We start from the raw sequence: 22,780 nt of genomic DNA on the forward strand, positions 1-22,780 counted from the left end.
AGGAAGGACACGAGGGATTCTAATTTGAATGATTGTGAAACATTGGCGTCGTGGTTAGCATGTCTGCCTCACTGTGAGGAGGTCTGGGTTTGAATCTTGGCCACCATTTGTAATGTTAATTATATAATTAATCATAACAATTAATGTACCCTACGAAACCAATTAAGGCATAGTTAATTATAGATGTGTATAACTTTAAAAGTCTATATAAATAAAGAAATATATGAATACACCTCATTGGCCTAATTTATGATGAACAGTACAGTCTTTTTTTTTCCCAATTCAATTTATTCTGATTTACGTTAGCATCTTTACTCTAGTAAAATTAACAAGTTGTCCAATCTTCTTCGTGTTCTTTAATGAAGTAGAGTTGAGGTCTTAACGAGGAATATGTTTGTAAGGCTAAACAATTTCCATTAGCAACTGTGAGCTCCCTCTTGGGATTTTCATCCTCGTCATCAAACGACTGCCAGCAAGGCGGAATTTTAATGAATCAAAGAAAAGATGGCATAAAACGATCTCACCTTATTATTGAATGTTACAGCTTTTCATTTGGAGGAGGGGGCGGATATCTCCCGCTTTCTTGCCGCTAATTTGAGGCGCGGGGTGGAGGACGTTGGCTGGCTGGACGGGCTATAATACAAACCGTGTTTCAATCGTTACTTGAAGACCTTAAAGCTCTCGGGAGGGCCTCAGCGTAATGAGGCCTGCTGGGATTTCGATCACTTTTTTTATCTGGTGGGAAAAATGCAGGAAAACACAGAAAAAGGGAAGGTCTGCTACAGAAAAACAGCCCCCCTCCTCCATCATCTGGTTGGAGACAAACTTGACATGTATAGCTATTTTCTCACCGAAATTCATGTTTAAAAGAGTTCAATTGTTTAAAAATATATATAAAATATGTACAAAACGTACCCCAAAAAATGGTGTCCTGCAAGGATAGATTCTTGAACCCTTATTGTTGTTACAAAATTTAAGTTTAGTTTGGCTAATCCTTGTCACATTTTAACGCTCTAAAGCAAGGGTGCTCAAGTTCGGTCCTCAGGAGCCCCTATCCAGCCTGTTTTCCATGTTTCCCTAGTGCAGCACAGCTGAATCTAATGATCAGCTAATCAGCAAGCTTTGGAAAAAAAAGCCTGATAACGATCCTGATCATGAATCAAGTGTGTTAGTGGAGAGAAACATGGAAAACAGGCTGGATAGGACTCTCCCCGAATGTACATTTTACTAATTTAATGTTTTTAAACAAAAATTGACTTCCTGCACTTTGCCCTTAGTCTCTATTCGGATTAAACTTGTCTACTAACCAACATCTTCAAGACAAAATGCACAGACAAAAGCAGGTAGCAATGTAGTGTCTTAGCTCTGGATGGTTCACTAGTATACTCTATAGCAGTGGTCCTCAACCCTGGTCCTCGGGGACCGGTATCCAGCCTGTTTTCCATGTTTCCCGCAGCCAACACAGGTGATTCATATCATCAGCTAATTAGCAAGCTCTGGAGAAGCCTGATAACGATTCCCACCTGTGTTGGCTGTAGGAGACATGGAAAACAGGCTGGATACCGGTCCCCGAGGACCAGGGTTGAGGACCACTGCTCTATAGTTTCTGTTTTGTTGCCCTATGCCCTCAGTGTCCTCTCAGATCAAATCCGTCTCTATACCCGCAGCTACGTGCCCCAAAGTAAGCACAAAATAAAAATACAAAAGGATGTTTCACTAAAACTCTGGATTTTGCACGATTATGCTCCATATTCTCCACTTTACTGCACTTTGTCCTCATTCTCTTCTAGAATTGTTTCTTATTGGAGAAAGCGTACAATTTATACAAGTTGGATTTAAGTTGTGTGACGATGTATCCTCCACTCCTCAAGTCCTATTGTATCTTGTTTGTATTCCTTGCTAGCTAGCGAGCTCTTAGCCCAGATGAAAGACGTTTCTGACTCAAGGTGTCGGCCGTGTTTCAGCACAAAGTCAACATTTGATCTGTGGATGCTTTTATTTGGATGGCGAGCAACACAAAAAAAATCAAACGCAAATCTGAATATCAAGCTGCCGCGTTTGCCCAAGCCGCCTTTGAAGGCGCCTGGCGGCGCTACGCGAGGGAACCTCGGAATCTGCCGGAGGTGGATTGAAGTTGAAATCCACCTCGGCGCGTCCCCCTCTGAGCCCAAACATCACAAGCGCAGTCGGCTGTCCCGCTTGGATGCTATTTTGTTTGTCTGTCAACTATCAGCTGGATGTCCAAAGTTACAGGGTGTACTTAAATGCATCGTTCTGCGCTGTTTGAATGTCACTGGGCAATTAGGAATGAAAACAATGCTAACATTAGCTTCCCCCAATACTGTAGTACCTTGGTTCCACAGTTTCCACAAGAATGCATTTGGCTCTGTCTCACCACTTTTGTCTCATTCCCAAATTTGTGCTAACATTAGCTCACCCTGTTGTTGCTGCTTCTGCATCAGCCTTAAAATCGTCTGATTTTGCTCCACAGTCTTCACTTTGCTGTACTTTGTACTGTACAAAAAAGACGACCAAAAAAAAAAAAATCTACTCATGACCCTTTATAGCTAGGACACTGCATTGATATACTTCACAGACTTTATTTTGTGGCACTTAGTCTCCTCTTGGACATTCGTCTCCTTACCAGTAGCCAAATATCAAATGCTAATGTTAGCTTTAACCTGTTGCTGTGCCTCAGTTCTGGAGTAGAAACAGTGTGAGTGACGATAGTCTCTACTTTTTCTCTTTCTCAAATTTTGCCCTCAGTCTCCTTTTGGATAAAAGTTGTCTTCTTTCCTCAAAGTAAATACAAATCAGGTAAATGTATATACAACTAAAACACTTTAGTTTTTGATTCTGTTGAATTGTACTCCAAATTTTCACTGCGCTGCATTGTGCCCACAGTCTCCCCTCATTCGAAATTATTTAAAAATAAAGGCTGTCACTCAGCTGTACAATTTTCCAGTATGATTGCTGCTGATATGATTGATATGATGATACATAGTTTTTTACTTTCCTACACTTTGCCCTTTGGTCTCCTCTTGAATATAATGTGCTCCGTTACTACATGGCATGAAGTAACACACAACGTAAAAATACAAAAGAAAATGTGAGTAAAATGCCTCACATCTGGAAGCTGCCGGATTATACGTCACACTTTCCTGCTAAAAAAGCTTCCTTGGCGGAGGTAACAGCCGCCAAGTAAGTAAGTCAGTGAAGGTATCACAGGCCTTAGAGACTCTCTGCTGACACAGATGAGTGACAGCTAACCTCCCTCAGCGCTCTTTATTGATCGTGTGTGTGTGCGTGTGCGTGTGCGTGTGCGTGTGCGTTTGTGTGTGTGTGTGTGTGTGTGTGTCACTTGTGGTTCAGAGGTTATTAATACAGTATCCAATGACCCTTGTATGAACTTCCTGTTGTGTGCTCTGCAGGTGTTGAGTGCCCTGTGTCAATTTTATATCAGTGCCTTTCCTCAAATAATACCCCCCCCCCCCCACACACACACACACACACACCATAATGGATGCCCTGTCTGCTTCAGACAGTTAAATGCCTCCCTCAAATAGACACCTCCCACCATCAGGAATTATTAGTGTTATCTAAAATGGCTAATTGGACAAATGTGGACATCTTGTCTGAAGGGTGTAGTCGCTTTTGTTGCCTGCGGTTTAAAACAAATTCTCACTTCTTCAGTATTATCCCATAAAAACATACAATAAAATATTTACTTTTATATTTATTTATGAGACTATACATCCTGTGGACGGTGGTGAAAAGTGACAAAGTACAAATACTTTGTGACGGCACTGGATTTTTCAGGTATTTGTACTTGTGTATTTTCGGACTACTTTTTTTATGCCACCCTTGTCTATTTTTGATCATGTCTGCCAGTCACAAACAGTGAGCAGATGCTGACACCGTTTGGCTAACTGTTGTACTGCATGCCAACTACCTTTACAATGAAAATGTTTAGCAATAAATACAACAGAGAAAAACGAAAAAGGTCCAACTTTAATTCTTATTTATATGAATAAATGATAGATAAATAAATAAATAAACGAATGAATTAAATTAATAATAATAATAATTAATATAATCTTAAAGTTTTCAAAAAGTTCAAAATTAAGTATAAACACATTTTTCAAAACTAAATTAAACGTTTTAATAAATTAGATAATAAATGAAAGTCCAAATCACAAATATAATTTTTATAGTAAATACAATTCAAAATGTTACAGTTAAAAGGCAATTTGAAAGCAAATGTGAATACTGTACTGTTTTTTAGATAAACGTCATTTAAACAATGCAATGAGTAAATATTTTTAAATTGTTGTTAAAATGTTAAATAAATCATAAACTCCTTATATAATACAATTATATATTTAAATAAAAAATAAAAATAATGAAATTATATTAAAATATAAATAAAATATATTTTAAATAAATGTTCCAATGTTTTTTTAAATAAAAATGGAAAAACTCTTAAAATGTGATTATAAATACAAATATTAAATAAAATGACTGACATTCTTGCACATACTGAACTGAATTTCAATCTTTTTCTGAGAAGCAGTTGTCTGCTACATGTGGTACACATGTCTTTCTCTACTAGACCAGGAGAGGGAGCCATAACACAAACAGGAACCTTTAAAAAAACAAAACAAAAAACCCCGATAAAGACTGCCTGTGTTATGAACCACGTGTGACAGGATTCCACTAATAATGCAGTTGATAAAATATATAGTTTTGGACTAATGCGTGCAACTATGGCTCCTTGTCCTGTTGTCCACCCCCTACCCCCCTCGGCCCTCAGGCCGTAGTCATGACCCCGACTTGTTGAGGGCCATCCATCTGCTGGTTCATGTCCACTCTGGCCGAGTGTGGGAAAAAGTTGCCTCACTAACCTTTCACAAGCCACTTCCTGTTTCCTGGAGAGAACCGCTAAATTTAAATCCCACTTTGCCCCCCCCCCCCTCCCTGGTCACACACAGCACCAGAATTCCCCAATTTTATATATTAGGTGTTTTTTTACTGTGTTTTCTTTTTATATGAAACATACATAATCTTGAATATAGTTGTTGCTGTATACAAAATGTGGCTTGGGGTGAAACAAAAAAAATCATCTTGTATAACCCTAATTTACAAAAAAAAATATTTTTACTAATTAATACGCACATTTCTGCCCAAGATGGCTAAAACTACTATTACTACTGATGATGATGATGATGATGATGATAATAATAATAATAATAATAATAATAATAATAATAATAATAATAGGCGGCACGGTGGAGGACTGGTTAGCACATCCGCCTCTCAGTGCAGAGGATATCGAATCCGGGCTTCATCCTTCCAAAATGGAGTTTGCATGTTCTCCCCGTGCCTGTGTAGATTTTTTTCCGTGTTCTCCGTTTTTTTTCCGTGTTCAAAAGATATGCATGGCAGGTTAATTGAACACTCTAAATTGTGAGGAATAAGCGAAAATGGATGGATAATAATGATAATAATAATAATAATAATAAAGTTTATGGAGGGACTTTTGCTCACTTGAATGACCCAAAATGGTTCCTTGCAGCCTAAAAACCGAATTTCAGCGTTCATGGCCGGTAATGTAGGTCAAGCTTGCGCGAGAGAGCAAGTCAGGGATTTCCATTGTGCATCCTGTGTGAGAGGATGCAGCGAGAGGAAGCCATTGAATAATTCAACGTATTTCCTGAGCCCGTAATGGCTCGCTGCCGCTGATGGCACTGCCGCGAGGTTAAGTGCTGCGTCTTCGTGCATCCGTCCGTTCGTCTTTAGGGGTTCGACCACAAATGACCCAAGAGTGGCTTGAATTATCAATGCTATTTGATGTATAGTAGCCAACAATGAATGCAGAAATGATGAAAGTGAACTCCCAATTCACGTGAGGGTATGTACCAAGACACACTTGCAGCAAGTGACATTGTAAGACCATCAACAACAACAAATATTTATATATGCTTTAAAAGTTATAACACATTTTTTGTATTCTTTGTGGCAAACCATAGAATTTAGTTTAACAAACGTTTGCTAGCTTAATGCTAACACTAATGCTAGCAAATCTACTTCTACTTCTACTACTACACCCAGTTTAAAACTTTTTTTTTTTTTTTTACCCGACCGTCCGCATCTTCCCAGTTTGTCCAGAAAACTTTTAGCGAGATACGTATTGAATTGTCTTTTACTATAAGGGAGCGTCAATTATTCGCTGATTTTGATACACACAGAGAACCAAGAGCAGCAACTCATACAAACCAATCATATAATATTAGTCCCAGGCTCATATACTGCCTCTTCGCCCAAATGAGCCCCAATCAGGAGGAGGTGGTTGGTACTAAATTGCCACGCTTTTTCGCCTTCTAATGTGTTTGGAGCATTGCTCAACATTTGGTGATCATTTTAAGGATTCACCATGAAAAAAGATTCACAAATGTCCGTTTTTGTTCTCTTTTCAAATCTGTTCTTTTCCACATCACATTCGCATCTGTTTCCCTTGTACAAGAAACGCAAAGCTCAAGAGTCTCGACTGAGCCCTCAAAGAGGGTGGGAACATGCTGCGAGCAGATGCTTTATCGCTGTCCTTGAACGTAGCAGCTGCATGCTTGAACACAAGCCAACAACTCGGACGGACGTTCCATGTTTGACTTAAATTTTCAGTCTGAAAGGATCGTCTTTTGAGAGAAAAAAAAAAGGAGGAACGGTCAGGAGGGGATGTGTTTGAATTCCAGAGGGGAGTTGTTGTTGTTGTCATACCAGCGGCAGGAACAGGAAGCGAGTTGAAACTTCTCGCCTGACCGCGTGACCCCCGCAGATAACATTCCCATCCTACCCCCCAAACACCCCCCACCCCCCATCTCCCACCCTCCATCAATGCATCCTCCTCCCTGTGGAACGTCCTCTTCTTCCTCCTACTGATTTAGAAGTTTTTGATTTTGTGCCTTGCTGTGCCCACATGCAATCTTCAAAAGTTAAAATAAATGCATACAAATTAGCATCACCCATCTTTCTGGAAATGGCCGATATGTCAGCTTCAGACCAAAATAGCAGAATTTCTGTGTATTTTTCAGCATAGCTTCTTGAGACTTTTTGGGGGGCCTACTTTCAAAGGACATGTCTACCAAATGTCATAATATAAGAAATATAAAAATATAATATAAGAAACTTGCTCCAGAATTTTCCCAAAAAGTCCAGGGGTACGACGCCTACCTGGAAAGGAAATGACCCAAAAATGGTCACTCAAAACCAAATAGCAGACTTCCTGTGAAGTTTTGGGTATGGCTTCTTGAGACTTTTTTGTGGGCCTACTTAGGATGGACATGTCTACCAAATGTCATACTTGTATAAGAAACATGTCCTGGCAGGGGTCGACGGCTCCCCTCTTTGGTGGAGATTTTCATGCATGCCAGATCCACCACACCAGCATCTATCGAAACTCAGACACAATCTGCTTCCTCCTCAGGTCATTGAATCGGTGGAGGCTGGTGTCTGTGGATCTCACTCTGCTTCGTCTGTCCTTCCTTCCTTTCCTCAGTCTCCTTCGGTCTCTTGAGGTCTCCCTGATTTTTAATTTTTTGGATTTGTTGGAATTTAGATGTTTCTGGGGTTGGGGAAGAATTCTGGTGGGTGGCCCGGTGGGTGGTGTCTGGTCGTTGCTGGATTTCACTTTCCTTTGTTTTCTTTGGTCCCCTCAGGTCTCCTGACGGCGGTGTTCGGTTTAGGTGAACGGTATGGGATTTTTTTTCTAATAGGTTTTTGGTGAGCTAACAAATACACGCACGCACATACACATACTCACCCACATACAAATATATATATATATATATATTTAAAAAGAAAAAGAAAAAAATGAGCAATGATGATGACATTACCGAATGAACAATACTGAGCTCTTTAAAAAAAAAAAGAAAAAAAAAACTTGCTCCAGAATTTTCCCAAAAAGTCCAGGGGTACGACGCCTACCTGGAAAGGAAATGGCCCGAGAATGGTCACTCAAAACCAAATAGCAGACTTCCTGTGAAGTTATGGCTTCTTGAGACTTTTTTTGTGGGTCTACTCATAATAGACCTGACTTCTAAATTTCACGTTGCTGTGTGAAACTGGCTTCAGGGGTTGACTTTTTCATAAAATTCATGAGTACATGACTGAGCTGAAAATGGCCAATATCTCAGCTTCAAACCAAATTAGCAGAATTGCTGTGTATTTTCCAGCATGGCTTATTGAGACTTTTTTGCAGGCCTGCTTCTGATGGACATTTCTACCAAATGTCATGCTTCTATGTGAAACTGGCTTCAGGGGCTGAATTTTCCAAGAAAGTCCAGGGATATCATACCAACTTTGAAATTGCCAAAATGACCCTCATTGGTCGCTTCAAACCAAATGGCTGACATCTTGAGTCTTTTTTAACACGACATTTGAGACTTTCTTGCGGTTCTACTTGAGTTCTTCAGTCAAACTGTCTGAAAAAACGTCTGAGTAAATTTCCCATTTTCCCGCCTCCCGGGATGCTGACGTGTCGCCCGCCCTGAACTCTGACCCCTAGTTCATTTGGACGACTCTCTGTTGACAGCTGTAAACAACAAAAAATTGGAGTAAACATTCCGGGGTAACTCTGTGATTGATTGACAGCTCAATGCGCATTTGATGGACAGCTGGTTTTGTCTCGGGGAGGGGGACTCCCAAGGGCGACAAGAGGATGGCTGGAGGGGGGAGTCGCTTGCTTTGACAGTGGGGTCAAAGGCTGGTTGTCTGTTCACATGGAGAGCAGGAAGAGTCTCTTCGGGGGCCCTCAACACATTCTTCAATGATCACTCCGTAAACAAGATGAACACTCACAACTTCAAGTGTTGATCCAGTGGAACATGGTTGCTCACCAAAACAGCAGCACCTACTGAGACCTGTCATTGGACAGAAGTGTGGAGTCTCCCTCCTGCGTTTCCTGGTTTTACGTTAAGTTAGCAACGATTCGCGCAGGAAAAATGCGATAGTAGAATTGTTCTCAGCTTTTTCATTACATTCATTCGGCTTGGCTTTCTTTCTTAATGCAGGGGGGGGGGAGTCATACCATAAGTACTTTTTTCACACCTTTTTTTCATATAGTAACAATACAACTTTATCCTCGAAACATTCCAACTTTTTTTCAATATCATTAGGACATTGTTTTCTTAACATTACAACACTTTATCATATTACCATGATCATATTTACCAATACTACTAATAATAATTATCATATTTACTCTTGAAACATCACAACTTCTTAAAATAGGACTGCTTTGACTTTATTCTGTTACCGTTGAAAATGTTTTATCTTAATATTACAACTTTAGTTCCCTAATTAGTTATTACAACTTTGTTCTTACAACATTAACAAATATTTATAATATTACGACTTTACTCTTGTGAGATCGCATTATTGTTTCTTAACTCTTATAACATTTCAACATTTTTCACATACTGTAACTACTTTTTTCATATGGTAACATACAACTTTTTTTTCAGCACAATATTGCTCCTTTTTCCGTAACATTACAACTGGTTTGTGCAACTTTTTTTTAAACTGTAACATTACAATTTTTGAACATTATTGCTTTTTTTAGCATTACAACTTTGCAACTCTTTCCTCGTAACTAAACTACTTTTTTAATCTTTCACTATCATATCGCACAACTTTTTTTGTGACACATAAAGTAACATGGAAGGTTTATCAAATCTGATATAATCATGAAAAGCAATTTAAGAATTTTTTTTTTAGGTAGGAATTCCAATGAGACTACTTTTTTTGTTTGCTTTATCATTATTATTATTATTTTATTGTTACTGCCTATGGATGACTATTCTAGAAATATGAAGCACTTTGTGAGTCCTCTCTTTGAAAAGTACAGTAAAAACCAAATGTACTAACTTACCAACGACCTTTTGGTGAATAGCCCTTCATCATTTATTTTCAACAAACTCAAATGTTTTTGTCGTAAGATATTACCCCTTTCCCCCGTAATATTAAAACACTATTCTCCTCACTTTAGGACTCCATCCTTGTGATTTCACATATATTATATATATATTTTTTTTTTTGTTCACCCATTAAAAGAAACATAGACAGATGCTCAATGATGTTTGGAAAGCTCCTTTTTATTGGATGTTTGTCAGCAGCCACACCAACAAAAATACAAACGACAAGCACACGCATAATCTTATACTGTACTCCATGGTGGCCATTAACCTGTAAATAAATTACGAAATACACCACATCGGCAAAGAAATGTTTACTGTTCATATATCATAATAATAATCTTCATAATAATATTCAACTTTTAGATAGACTTCTGTATATATTTGCTCCATATACTCTCCTTAAATTTCTCTACAACAAACAAACAAGATGCCAATTGTGTACCAAAAGCATGTGTAGTGGTTATACTGTGTGAAGTGGGGGGTGGACAACCTAAGGTGAATGAGCAATATGTATCCCCCCACTGAGAGCGTTTGATTCGACCCACCATGCAAAAAACATCAAAATAAAATAAAATAATCAAATAAACTGTTTCAACACAAAATGTAATAATTCATAATAAAAGACTACTTTATTTATTATTAATTCACTAATTTAGCCCTTAGAGGACTGAAATGGCCCCTGATTGGAAAAAGGTTGCCCACCCCCGCTGTAGCTAACATGTTAGCCCCAAACCAAAAATAAACAAAATTTGAAAAAGCCCCCGTTACGTAATAGTATGAACTCCATACAATGGGAAAGAAATAAATATAAAATAAAACGTAACACGTACCTCTACGCGCACATCCAAGAAGAAATTCAAGTTTTCTGTTTTATTCAAATAAAAGGATCTTCTCCAACATGAGCCCATGACAGTTGAAAATGTTCTCCGTGACAACTTTGCATAATTTTTCACCCCCATGGTCTATTCTCACAAGAATTTAGTAGGATTTGAAAATATATTACGGCCACAGCCAATATATATATATATATATGTATATATATATATATATATATATATATATAATGTGAAGTAATTACTTAAAATTGTATAATTACCAGAAAATTTGTAAAAAGATGACAAGAGAAATTATGTTACCGTTATAAGAATGAAGTCAAAATATTACGAGAATAAATGGTAAGGTTACGATACGTCGGAATATTACAATGATGAACACGAGCAAGGAAGCCTTTTTCTCGTAACATAACATTTGTCAGGTAAATTTATGACATTATTCACAGAATTTTACACATTTAATTCTCATAGAATAAAAATGTTTTGGTAACTTTGTCATTGTTTTTCTTCGTAACATTGCAGCGTTTTAATCGTGATTATACAACTTTATTCTCTGAACAACTTTTATCATTGATTGCAAAATTGCCACTTTATTATGCACATTTTTTAAAATTTGAATATTACAACGTTGTTGTCATAACACTACAACTTTGTATTAACTTTTTTAATTATTCCTCACCGGTTTATTTGTTTGTTTTTAGCCACCAAATGTGACATTTTTGTCTATCTATGCGGAAAGATGTTTTGTACATTATCCTACTAAATCCTTGTGCGTCCTCTTTTGATTGTTTTGTCGATGTCCCTGGCCCCAAAGGTTCCTGAATTGACAACCGTTGTCATGGAAGCGCAATAAAAAAAAAAGAAAAATTCAACGGCGCTAGCTCTCGTATCTGCATATAAAAATATACCGGTAATCGCAAAGGAAGGTTTTAACGCGTCGGGTGTTGTTTTCATGCATCCCGCAAACACACACGCACGTTCACTTGAAAACATGCACACACACGTCAGGAAACCCGAGCCTCGTTCCTTTTTTCCGCTCCATCCCGCCTTCTTCTCCGTCCGCCAAAACACCACAACTCCTTCCTGCGTTCTCGTCTGGCCCATTAAGAGCAATCACAGAGATAATTGCACGTCTGATCAACTCTCAACGGGAGGCTTTTAGCCCAGCGGCCAGCGAAAGAGGAGAGGCAGGCGCGGCCGGAGGGATGGGAGGATAAACTGGTGTAAAAGGGATGGTAGGCGATGTGAGGGGGACTAGGGTTTGGGCGGCGGCCCTACCAGGGAGCTTGGCGACAGACTGAGAAACCTGACCGGACCGGCGCAAAGATGTAGCAGCGCGGCTAAAAATAAGACGATAACAAAAACAACTCCTTCTTCTTCACACATACACACTGAGACACACACACACAGACGCGATGGACAAAATATCCACCCGGCCCACCCTGTTGTTGAATAACACACTGTTGAAAACGTTGTACAGTACTGCGCAAAAGTCTGAGACCACCAGAAGATTGTGATTTCATAAAAGAAATTCCAATTCCGTTTCTATGAGATTTTCTGGAGTGGTGTTGCATACTACCCGTTGCTGTTAAAAGTGTGCAGAATCCACCATCTGATCCTCCAGGAAACAGGAAGTCACCCGTGAGCTAACCCAAATACAATTTACTGTATCTCGGCAGTCCACAAGTTTTGCACAAAAAGTCTGAGGCCACCATCAAAGTTACAAGGCATTTCTATGAGATTTTCTAGAAGGGTGGCGCAAAGAACCCATGGTTTTGGATGGAGATGCACAGTCCCAGAATCCACTGTAAGGTCCTCCAAGAACCAGGAAGTTGCCAGAGACTTTTGAGCAGTTTGCATCCATCTCGTACAAATGTAATGGCATTGAGATTTCATTCAAACAACGAGCGGTCAATGTGACTTCATAAAAAAAAACACATTCCAAGCATAAGTGAGGGTAGAGTCCCAGAATCCAATGTCTGATCCTTCAAGAACCAGGAAGTCAACCTAAATACAATTTCCCTTAGTGGCCCACAATTTTTGCGCAGTACCGTTCTTTTTTCAGTTGTGAAAGTGTGCCACAGTCTAAGGCGACCACCAATGACTTGGGATGAGGACAGATTCAGTTCGAAGGCATTTCTATGAGATTTTCTCAAAGGGTGGCAGATAGAAACCAGGTATCGGTGCCAGAATCCAGCGTCCAGCTCTGTGATTTGCCTTGGCGGCCCTCAAATTCTGCGCAGCACCGTGCGTCTACTTCATACAAATGAGCTTTATAGCACTGAGATTCCATTCAGACAGTGTGTGGTCCCTTTTTTCAGGGGCGTTAAAGTGTTCCAGGTGTGCTGCAAATGCACTGCGCAAAAGTCTGAAGCCACCATAGGTGACTTCTCTTAAGGACAGCTTGGGTTAGAAGCCAAGTCTATGATATTTTTTTGAGGTGTGGCATGTAGAACCCTTTGATTTTGGCGGCGGATCTAGTTAAAAGTTCCCAAAAAGTTGCCTACGAACTAACCCAAATACAATTTGCCTCGGTGGCCTACCACTTTTGCGCAGGTGTGTCCACCTCGTACAAATGAGCTTAATGGCATTGAGATTCCGTTCAGACAGTGTGTGGTCCTTTTTTTCGGGTGTGTCAAAGTGTTGCACATTTGTTGCAATGTCCGCATGTTTACATCATTGCTTCCTTGGCCTTCAAATCTTCATTGGAAGTATCTACATTCTGTTATCCGTTATCTGAATTGTGACTTCCTGATCCAGTCCGTGGTATGGGTGTCGACCACAAAGCGTTGGTAGACAGTCCGTTAATAAATATATGCATGTCAGACATCCCGATTAGGCAGAAGAAGGAAGGCAAGTTCAGTTCAGTTCTTCTTCAGGTTCAGCTTTTAGTTTCCAAGGCGAACAGGCACAGTAAAGCTTTTGGTCCCTCTCGAGCTGGAGAACAGGTGGATGCATACAAGGTAGGTGAGCACATGACATGGTTGCTGTCTTGTTGCCACCAATCCAGGCCTGTCATAGTGACTTCTCCACAGCCTTGCTCATGGAGGAATGACTCGGGTTGGGGTTTGAAGCGGAGATCTTGCGGCACACAGTGTTGGTGTTGCTACACCGGCAGCCGGGTCGCGTGGCCCGGTCGTGGGCGCAACGGCACAGGGCGAGGCACAGCCGGGCAGGGGGGTAGCAGCAGAGGCAGGGCAGGCAGAGAGCCAGGAGGCTCATGGTGCCCCAGCGGGCCAGGGCGTGGGCTGGGCCGCAGGAGCAGGGACGGTCAGCGCAGTTGTCGTCATCGTCCTGCGCTGAGCAGTGGTAGAAGAGGCCCTTGACACAACACAGGCAGGTGCCGTACTCCATCGCACTCTCAGCTGAACACAGGCAGCGCTGCCCGCAGGCCCAGCAGGAGGGCAGGCGTCGCGGAGCACAGCACTCGTGGCACTTGCAGCGAGCGCAGCGCTCGCAGATGAACTGGTGACGGCCCAGGTCGTCTTCGGCTAGGATTTTGCTCAGGGAAGTGTCATGCTTGAGCTCCCCTTTCGGTTGACTGCGCACAACCGAGGCCAGGCCGGAGTGCGAGGGCGTCAAGCCCGCCAGCAGCCTCTGGTCCGAGCCGGCGCTGGTTCGGGACATGGAGGAGCTCACGGTGCTGGAGCGGCTGATGCGGGACATGTGGGTGTGCTGCTGACTTTGGCTACGGGGCAGGGCGGCGTGGCGGGGCGGCTGAGGGTGCTGCGAGTATATTCCATGTGGGTGTCGATCGTCATGGGTGTAGAAAAATCCAGACTGGGACGCCAGTTCCAGCGCCACCGGCCGGTCCACGTAGTCGTTATGGGTCCGGATGGCACGGATCTGGTCGAGCGACAGCACCGGGACCTGCTGGAGATCCAGCCCGTCCAGCTCCATCCTAAAGGAATGAGCGGGATCCATGTCAGAGACCCACGGATACCAGGGTGGGTGGCACCAGGCCGACGCTCACGGGACATCAGATAAACCTGACAACACAGGAATCACACAAGAAATAGTGTTGGTTAGTTGATTAGTTGCTGCTAATGCTACCTAGCCATAGTAAAAAAAAAATGCAGGCAAAAGTTTTTCATAAACCTGCTAACTCACTATCTAGAGCTCTAGCAAACTAACAAACCATGTGAGAAACAGTTTGATGTATTTCAGTATTCTGATCATTATTTAACGAACAAAAAATAAACCAGCAAGCAAGCTAATTAACTATGCAGTCAAATCTTTTTTTTACATAATTCTGTTGACTAATTGTAGAGTCAAATATTTCATTTTCACATGCTTCTATTAACTAATGTTCTAGTTAACAAGCTAACAAACGTCAAACTAACAAATAAGATGGCTAAAAAGCATGCTAGCTATAGCGCCCAGGCCAAATTACAGTACAGTTGGATATTTTTGCTTCCTGTTATCTAAATACCGACAAGCCAACAACCTAACTAACTAAAATATTAACTAACTAGCCAACAAGCTCAATAATATAGTCACGTCATAATTATGCTTAGTAATTATATTACCAACAAACTTAACACTACGAAATGAAGAGAATAAGCTGTTGGAAATAAATTAATACAATTTACTGACAGAAATATTAGAATATAAATTCTACAATAAATCGAGGTCAGTGCTTCTGGTAGTGTTTCGGCTTGCAGAGAGGGCCTTGTGTCCCTGCATAAATTAGCTGTGAAGATGTCAGATAGACGCTCGGGAAAGGAAAATAAAGACAACAAGTGCAGGAAATGCACGGGCAGCAAAGTAGACTCAATTGAATAAAAGCTCCAGATGAATGGATAAGCAGATAAGGGAATAGGCAGAAGTCTCGCATTAAAGACGATGCTCGCCTCAGAGGACCTTTTGGGGGTACGCCCAAAAAATACATAGAGCATACATAAAACAAGACCAAAGATTTGCAGTGTCTGTAGACTTTTGGCTCAGTGCAGGGATACAGAAGAACCTGACATGAATCTGAGGCCTCTCTGAGCTTTATTACATTTGCAAACTCCAGTTAAAGGGTTGGAGCAGGGTAAAAGTCAGGGTTCGGGTTTCAAGGTTTTCGGTTACAGTTAGTGTTTCAAGTTATGGTTATAACTTCAAGTCAGAGGTTCATTGTTAAGATTAGGGCTTCAGGTTAGGGTTCCAATATAGGGTTGATAATAGCCTACTAGTAGGACTAGTAGGACTACATATTACTCGTGAGGCAAAAGTTGTCTTTTTTGTCCTACGAGCAACATAAAATTCTACGAATTAACATCTAGCACACGCTAACTAATTAACAAGCTAACTAGCAAGCAAGCTAAATAAGTGTATAGACAGATGTTTTTTTTCCATAATTGTGCTATATAGCTAACTAGCGAACTAGCTAAATAATTGTACAGTCAGATGTTTGTACATAATTCCGCTAACTATCTAGCTAACAAACTAACTAGCGGGCAGGCTAAATAACTACGTAGATGTTTTGAGATAATTCTGCTAACTAACTATACAGTCAGACAGGTTTAAATATGTTAAAGGTACATTGTGCCGTTTAAAAAGGTCATATTAATGCTTTTTTCTACATCATGCATGCTCCACCAATGCCCAGAGTACAAAGAGCCCTGACTGTTTTACTGCGACTGCACCTATCAGCTTTTATCTTTGGACCCTCACACTGAGTTTCCTTGGGGAGGGGCAGAGTTTTTCTCACCTCATTTGAAGTCATGTCTTCGTTTGTCAACTGTGACTGTCACTTTGAAATTGTGAAATTGTGCACATTAGCGAGCCTGACACAGATGCTGCAGTTATGCTTTGGGCCAGAGGTGGCAGTCGCGAGTCAAAAAGTGACAAACTGCACAAAGATCCTTTAACTACTAGTGGGTAGCCGTAAACTCCTACAGTTTTGCTTCACTAATAGTATGTAGTTATCCTACTAACATGTCAACGTTGTCCTACTAGTTTTCATAAATGCCATACATTAGTGTCATTTTACTAGTGAGGACAAAGAGCGTACTAGTCCATCAACCTGAAGCTGGATATCAAGTATATTGAGCTCAAACAGCTTTCCATATGAGCCTCCCTTCTCATATTACAAGATGAGCCAACAACGTGTCACATGATCGTTAATGTGCACCAGGGAGCATTAATGACGATGATGCAACAGATTCAGAAAAGCAAGATATTCCCCACCCATGGGCCATGGGTTTATTTAAGAGAATTGCTAGATGTTGTTGACACCAACAACGATTCAGTTGCACAACATCAGTTTGATGCTAATACACCCGAAAAAGAGATGGGTCAAAAATAAATAAATAAATAACCCAATTTTTGGTCAAAAGGGACGAACCCAACATTTTGGTTGATCTAAAACAAAAAGTTGGGTCAAATGAATAACCCACAAAACAACTCATTTTTGAGGGACCGACCCAACATTTTAGGTTATTCATTTGAACCAAAATGTTGGGTCAAATGAATAACCCAAACCCCAATACTTTAGTTTTTTTGGGTTTTCAAGCTATTCCTTTTGACAACCCAAAAAAATAATTAAATAAAAATACAACCCAAATTTTAGAGTTGTTTTGAGTGTTATTCATTTCACCCAACTTTTTGGTTTAATAAATAACCCAAAACGTTGGGTCGGTACCCTTTTGACCTTTTTTTTTTTTTATCCAACTGTTTTTAGAGTGTATGAAAAATTTAGTCAAATTCAACTAGTCACTAATGAAAGCTTGTGTCACATGATGATATTTCCGGAAAAAAAAATCCTCTCACTTGGTGTGCATGCCACTGTTAAGAGCCAGGTTAACGCTTGCACAACCAAACAGAAACCTGTCCTCGTTGTGGGCCCACCAAAGCACTGGGTTCTACATGGTGAATATATATATATATATATGTTTTTGAATAATCATCAATCACTTCTGAAAGTGCGGATCGAAAAGTTGTTCAAGATATAGGACAGACTCACTTCATTCTAGTCGATGTCACGCTCTAAATCAGGGGTGTCAAACTCATATTAACTCAGGGGCCACATGGAGGAAAATATATTATCAAGTGGGCCGGATCGGTAAAATCATGGTATATAATTTAAAAACAATTGCCATCAATTATACGCAGATTTTCGGTATTTGCAGGCCAGCCCTAAATTGCAGGGCGCTGTAAATATATTGTCTCAAAAAAATAACATGAATGCAAATGGAACGCGGCAATACTTTGCCCGTATGAGTTCCGGGCATGTTATATCTACCTATTTTCCATATACTGTATCTGTATATTGTCCACAGAATGCATTGTGGTGCCGTTAATGAAGTTATAAGGACGTTAATTCTTGTTAAATGTGTAGTTGAATGTGTGTCGTATTCAGCACGTTTATGTTTGATTCATGTTGGTCTATGTTTTTATTTTATTTTTTCAAACAAACTGTAACTTTAAGTTGCGTGTTAAATAATGACATCCAGAGCAATTCCGTGTACAAGTTGCTCATCTGAGGATTGCTTGTGAAATTACAAATGTATATGTTTTTATTGTGGCCGGCTGGTTAATTAGTCAGACATTACTTTTTATTTTTATTTTTTACTTTACAAAATCGTCTCGCAGGTCTGATTAAACCCCTTTGTTGGCCTGGTCCGGCCCGCAGGCCGTATGTTTGACACCACTGCTCTAAACGTTATTGCCTTAAGACACCTAGTCGACTAGTCTGTAAAACCGCTAGTGCCAGCCTAATAAAAAAAAAGAAAAAGAAAACGTTTGTCATCTCTGCACCAAAGTGATAAAAAGTGAAATGCGGATGCGAAAAACCTTAACGGAAGCCCTTGTGTTAGCAATGCGGTAACCTGAGCAAGGCCCCTATTGCGGTGCTGGGGGAGTATCAGTGTGACGGGACGGGTGGACCACCACACGTACACACACACACACACACACACACATACACACTCGGAAAAAGATGCCCTGTGAGCCTATCCTTTCTACAGGAACAGTTTTTCATGCATGGGTCACTTTATTAGGTACACCATTTATGAGAGATTTGTATTTAAAATTTTGCTTATCTGCCTCCGTGAAAGAACACGCTGGCTCAAGGTCGAAATGTGTTCCTTCCTTTGACTTCCGCTGAGTCTGGACGGTCGATGGGGCTTTTTAATGGACCAAGCAAGCTCTCTCCGCGATGACCTCATGGGCAAACCAAGCTATTTTAAAAAGCCACTGCAAGTGAGAAGTGAGGGGAGGGGGGGGGGGGGTGCACTTCCTCGGAAATACCAGTTAATCTCCAAGAAGAAAATATTAGTTGAATTGTGATACATCCGTCGGACAACACATTTAGCAACTTTAACAACAATGAAAGTGGAAGAAGACTTCCCGACACAACTCGCCACCACTTTGGAAGGTACCTCCACAAAAACCCAATGAGGTTCTCACATGATTTTGCCTATTTTTCAGCAATCAAAGTGAGCCACGAATAACAAAATTCAGGGAATTTCTTTCCAGGTTATGCATGAAAAATTTGAGTGGGTGGTTTTGCTACCCTGGATGGTCACATGACCTGCTCACATATTGACCTTATGTCCTTCATTGGTTATTCTAGCCAAGTGCTGGTGCATCTTAATGCAATCAATCCAACATGCTATGCAATTATCAAACCAAAACACCTGCGAAGAGCCTGCAAATCCCTTGTTCAATTGTTGTATAATCGGTTTTCAAACATGAATGGTCCTCAGTATCCACTAGGCACTAAGACCCTGAGGCTTTCCTTCCTCGGTGCCCTCCCGGGAGCAGCAGCAGCAAGATTGGATGACAATAAACTTGATGAGATACCGGATGTGCTGAATCTGGCCGTGACGGAAAGACTGAAATAGACACTGAAGACCGGGAGGGGAAGCGGGGGGGAGGCGGTCACAGGAAGGGAAGGGTCAGCCAATGACCGAGGGATCACGACGCTATTAATGATTTTTAAATATAAATATGATGAAAGGCCGTCTGAGGGAAAGTTGGGGAGGAAGTTCCCCTAGCATAAGGGTGGGGAACCATTTCAGTTGTTATAAAGTCCTCTGAGGCCCACGATAAACGGATAAAAAGTTAGGAAGTAACAACAAACCATTTTTTTGATACACTATGGACATTTGGGGTTCGGTTTTTCGGGACCTTTGTTGCCGAAACCACATAGGAAAGCTGCCATTTTAGTTGGGAGCCACCATTTTAGGGTTATTTGGGCCATTTAAGTCAAGTCCACTTAGCAACGTGAAATTTGGTAGTCATATCCATCATGAGTTGACCTCCCCAAAAAAAAGTCTCAAGAAGCTATGCCAGAAAAGATACAGGAAGTCTGCCATTTTGATTCGGAGCCGCCATTATGGAGTCATTTGCATTTCCAGTTTCAAACTACACTGGAATTAAAAACATTTTTAAAAAGCCCCTAAAGCCAGTTCACTTACTGTAACAACATGACATTTAGTTGGAATCCCTGTCATGAGTCTCAAGAACCCCGTGCCCACAAAAACATAAAGTGCCATTTTTCTTTGAAGCCGCCATTTTAGTGTTAATCATGCTCGTTTACAGGATTTATTTTAAAGGGGAAGTCAAGTGAAAAATGCTCTTTACACTGTATTCTATGCAACACCACTATTCTAAACGTGCCAGATGTCACACATGCTGGATATTTATAATTTGTTTGATAGCTTTTTAGTATGGTTGTCATAGGCCGATCGCCTGACTGATTAATTGATCAAAAGGTGCATCCTGATACTTTTGTCCAGCAATGTGAGACAAATCTAACTCAGTAAAGTTGTCTTTTAGTGCAAATTGTACATTTCCGCAGCACTGTGGTCATACAGTGCATTAGTCGGAGCATTAGTGCTTCTGCTGTGGCGTTAAAAAGAAAAAAGAAAAAACTCCATTCATCCCCTCCCTCCCTTTCTCCATCATCCATTCATCCATTTCATCATCCGGCCTTCCCCCCTCCCTCCCTTATCCTCTCTTCCGCCCCATGGCTGGTTATTCCTCCTACCACTTCTCCACTCACCCCCCCCCCCCACCCACCCCACGTCACTCCATCCCATCATCCATCGGCCCACCCCGGCGGAGATGACTATCGACATTCTGCATCCGACCTTGAGGACAATCAATGGCAACCCTTGCAAGTGCGGCCCGGTCACGTTTACCCACACACGCGTGCACACCAACGTCCATTATGGGGAGGGCGTGACTTTTGGTCCCCCGTGACGAGACAAAACCAGAATATGTACACAAAGTTCAGTTATCGGGGCTGTGTTTTTGGTGCCCACGCTTCAACAGGTAACCTTGATATTACTGTCATAGACCCAGATGATTGGTCCCCACACAACAAGCCGACACTGCGACGGGATTGCGTAATCAGACATTTGTCCCGTTGAATGACACGTACCAGAACATACAGACACAAACATCCATGACGGGGACCTGATTCGTGGTCCCTGTGCCACACGGAAAACCCAGAACTAGCGACTTTGCAACCAGACCTCCTGACAACAAGACATACACATACAGTACACACAACCTTCAATTATGAGGCTGTGATTTTTTGGTCCCAATGCATTAACATAAAAAGTAACTTATTAACTTTACTGATTAGTTGATTTGAAAAAAAAAGGTATATTACAAGTTACTTTATTAGGTACATTCAACAGTTGCCGACAACTCCGCTTAACAATACTTTAATGAGAGTGCTTTTTTTTTTTACAGTGAAGTTTAAGAATAAAGTTTTATTTTTCTATACAACCTTTTTGACTTCACATCAGTATATATTTTTAAGAAATTCTGTTTTGGCCTGACATATTTTGCTGTTAATATTGTTATAGCAAAAGGCAATTTATAACATACGTTGTTTATAAATAAAATGATTACATTTGGAGGCACAGCCTTGTGGGTCTTTCCCCTTAAGGATGAATGCGTTGCCGTCCATATTTTTTTGTTTTTTGTTTTTATTTGACATACTGGGAATGATTTTGAAGCTAGATAACACTTTGTCAACAGCACAGTATGCAACGTACCTTAATATTTTCTTTAGCTGACACAAACTCAAAATAGTGACTGAATTTCCAGTTTTCCAAAATGCAAATCTTTCGTTTTCCTTCTTCCATATTAAATCTGAACACAGACACTTCCATTGTGTAATTTGTGGTCCACTATGCCTCTAGGGATCTTCATGGTGTAACTATAAGCAAACTTTTGTCCCTACAAAGTGACGAGTACCTGATTTCTGGTCCTCACAACACATGCATAAACTTGTCATTTTCAAAAGGATGCACTTACCTCTGATTCGATTAAGATCCATTTTGCACTCGTGCAACTCGTCCCTTTTTGTAAATGATCCTCACGTCAACTAATGTATGATTACAATATGCATCTGTGGCAACTATAGCAACTCACTTCACAGGACGCTGTACACTGGAAAAGTCCTTGTCATAGTTGACGTGCAAATAAGTCCTAAATGGCCACGCGTGCGTGCATGGAGAGAAAGAAAGGCTTCATGGATGCTCTCTATCAGCAGGATGTGCCCTCTTCTTCCTCCTCCTCCTCCTCCTCTTCCTCCTCCTCTTCCCGGAGCTCGGATCCCTTTGCGTCCTCCTGAGGTCACCTCCTCCCCCACCACCACTGCCGCCTTCTTCTGAAAATCAGACTGCGTGCGATTCTTCCGAGGATGCTGGCGAGCTGGCAAGTCGGAGATGAGGAAGAGGCGTGGCTTTCGTGGTCAGGAGCGGGTTAAAAAGTAAGAAAGTGCATGAAAGTCAAGAAGATGGGAGGCACAAAATTGTTTACAAAGAAGTCGCTTTCCCGCCCGGTTGTAGCATCCGCGTCTCTTCTCCAGAGATGAATGGCTGGGAGGGCTGCATGCTTTCTCGCACTCGCTCGCTCTCTCTCTCTCTCTCTCGTAGAAACACACACACTCCTCCCTCTCGACCCCCACCCTCTCCCATCACTGAATTCAAGCCACTTCGTGCACGTGCGCTCAAGTGGCCATCACAC

General features: G+C 41.1%; 1 protein-coding gene across 1 annotated transcript; it reads right to left on the bottom strand.

The window, feature by feature from the left end:
* Window positions 1–10,127: 10,127 nt before the first annotated feature.
* On the bottom strand, window positions 10,128–22,613 carry LOC147160519 (protein sprouty homolog 3). Its single transcript, XM_086097819.1, has 2 exons — window positions 22,067–22,613; window positions 10,128–14,793 (listed from the first exon to the last, which is right to left on the bottom strand). The coding sequence occupies exon 2, from the start codon at window positions 14,726–14,728 to the stop codon at window positions 13,820–13,822; it is 909 nt and encodes a 302-aa protein (XP_085953945.1). The 5' UTR covers window positions 14,729–14,793; window positions 22,067–22,613; the 3' UTR covers window positions 10,128–13,819.
* Between the last annotated feature and the right edge of the window lie 167 nt (window positions 22,614–22,780).

This window comes from Leptonotus elevatus, chromosome 16 (assembly GCF_054856555.1).
Source record: "Leptonotus elevatus isolate MCC_2025b chromosome 16, RoL_Lele_1.0, whole genome shotgun sequence".
Taxonomy (NCBI): domain Eukaryota; kingdom Metazoa; phylum Chordata; class Actinopteri; order Syngnathiformes; family Syngnathidae; genus Leptonotus; species Leptonotus elevatus.

Excerpts from the sequence above, each read along its gene's own strand:
- LOC147160519 (XM_086097819.1), bottom strand. The coding sequence starts at position 14,728 with ATGGATCCCGCTCATTCCTTTAGGATGGAGCTGGACGGGCTGGATCTC.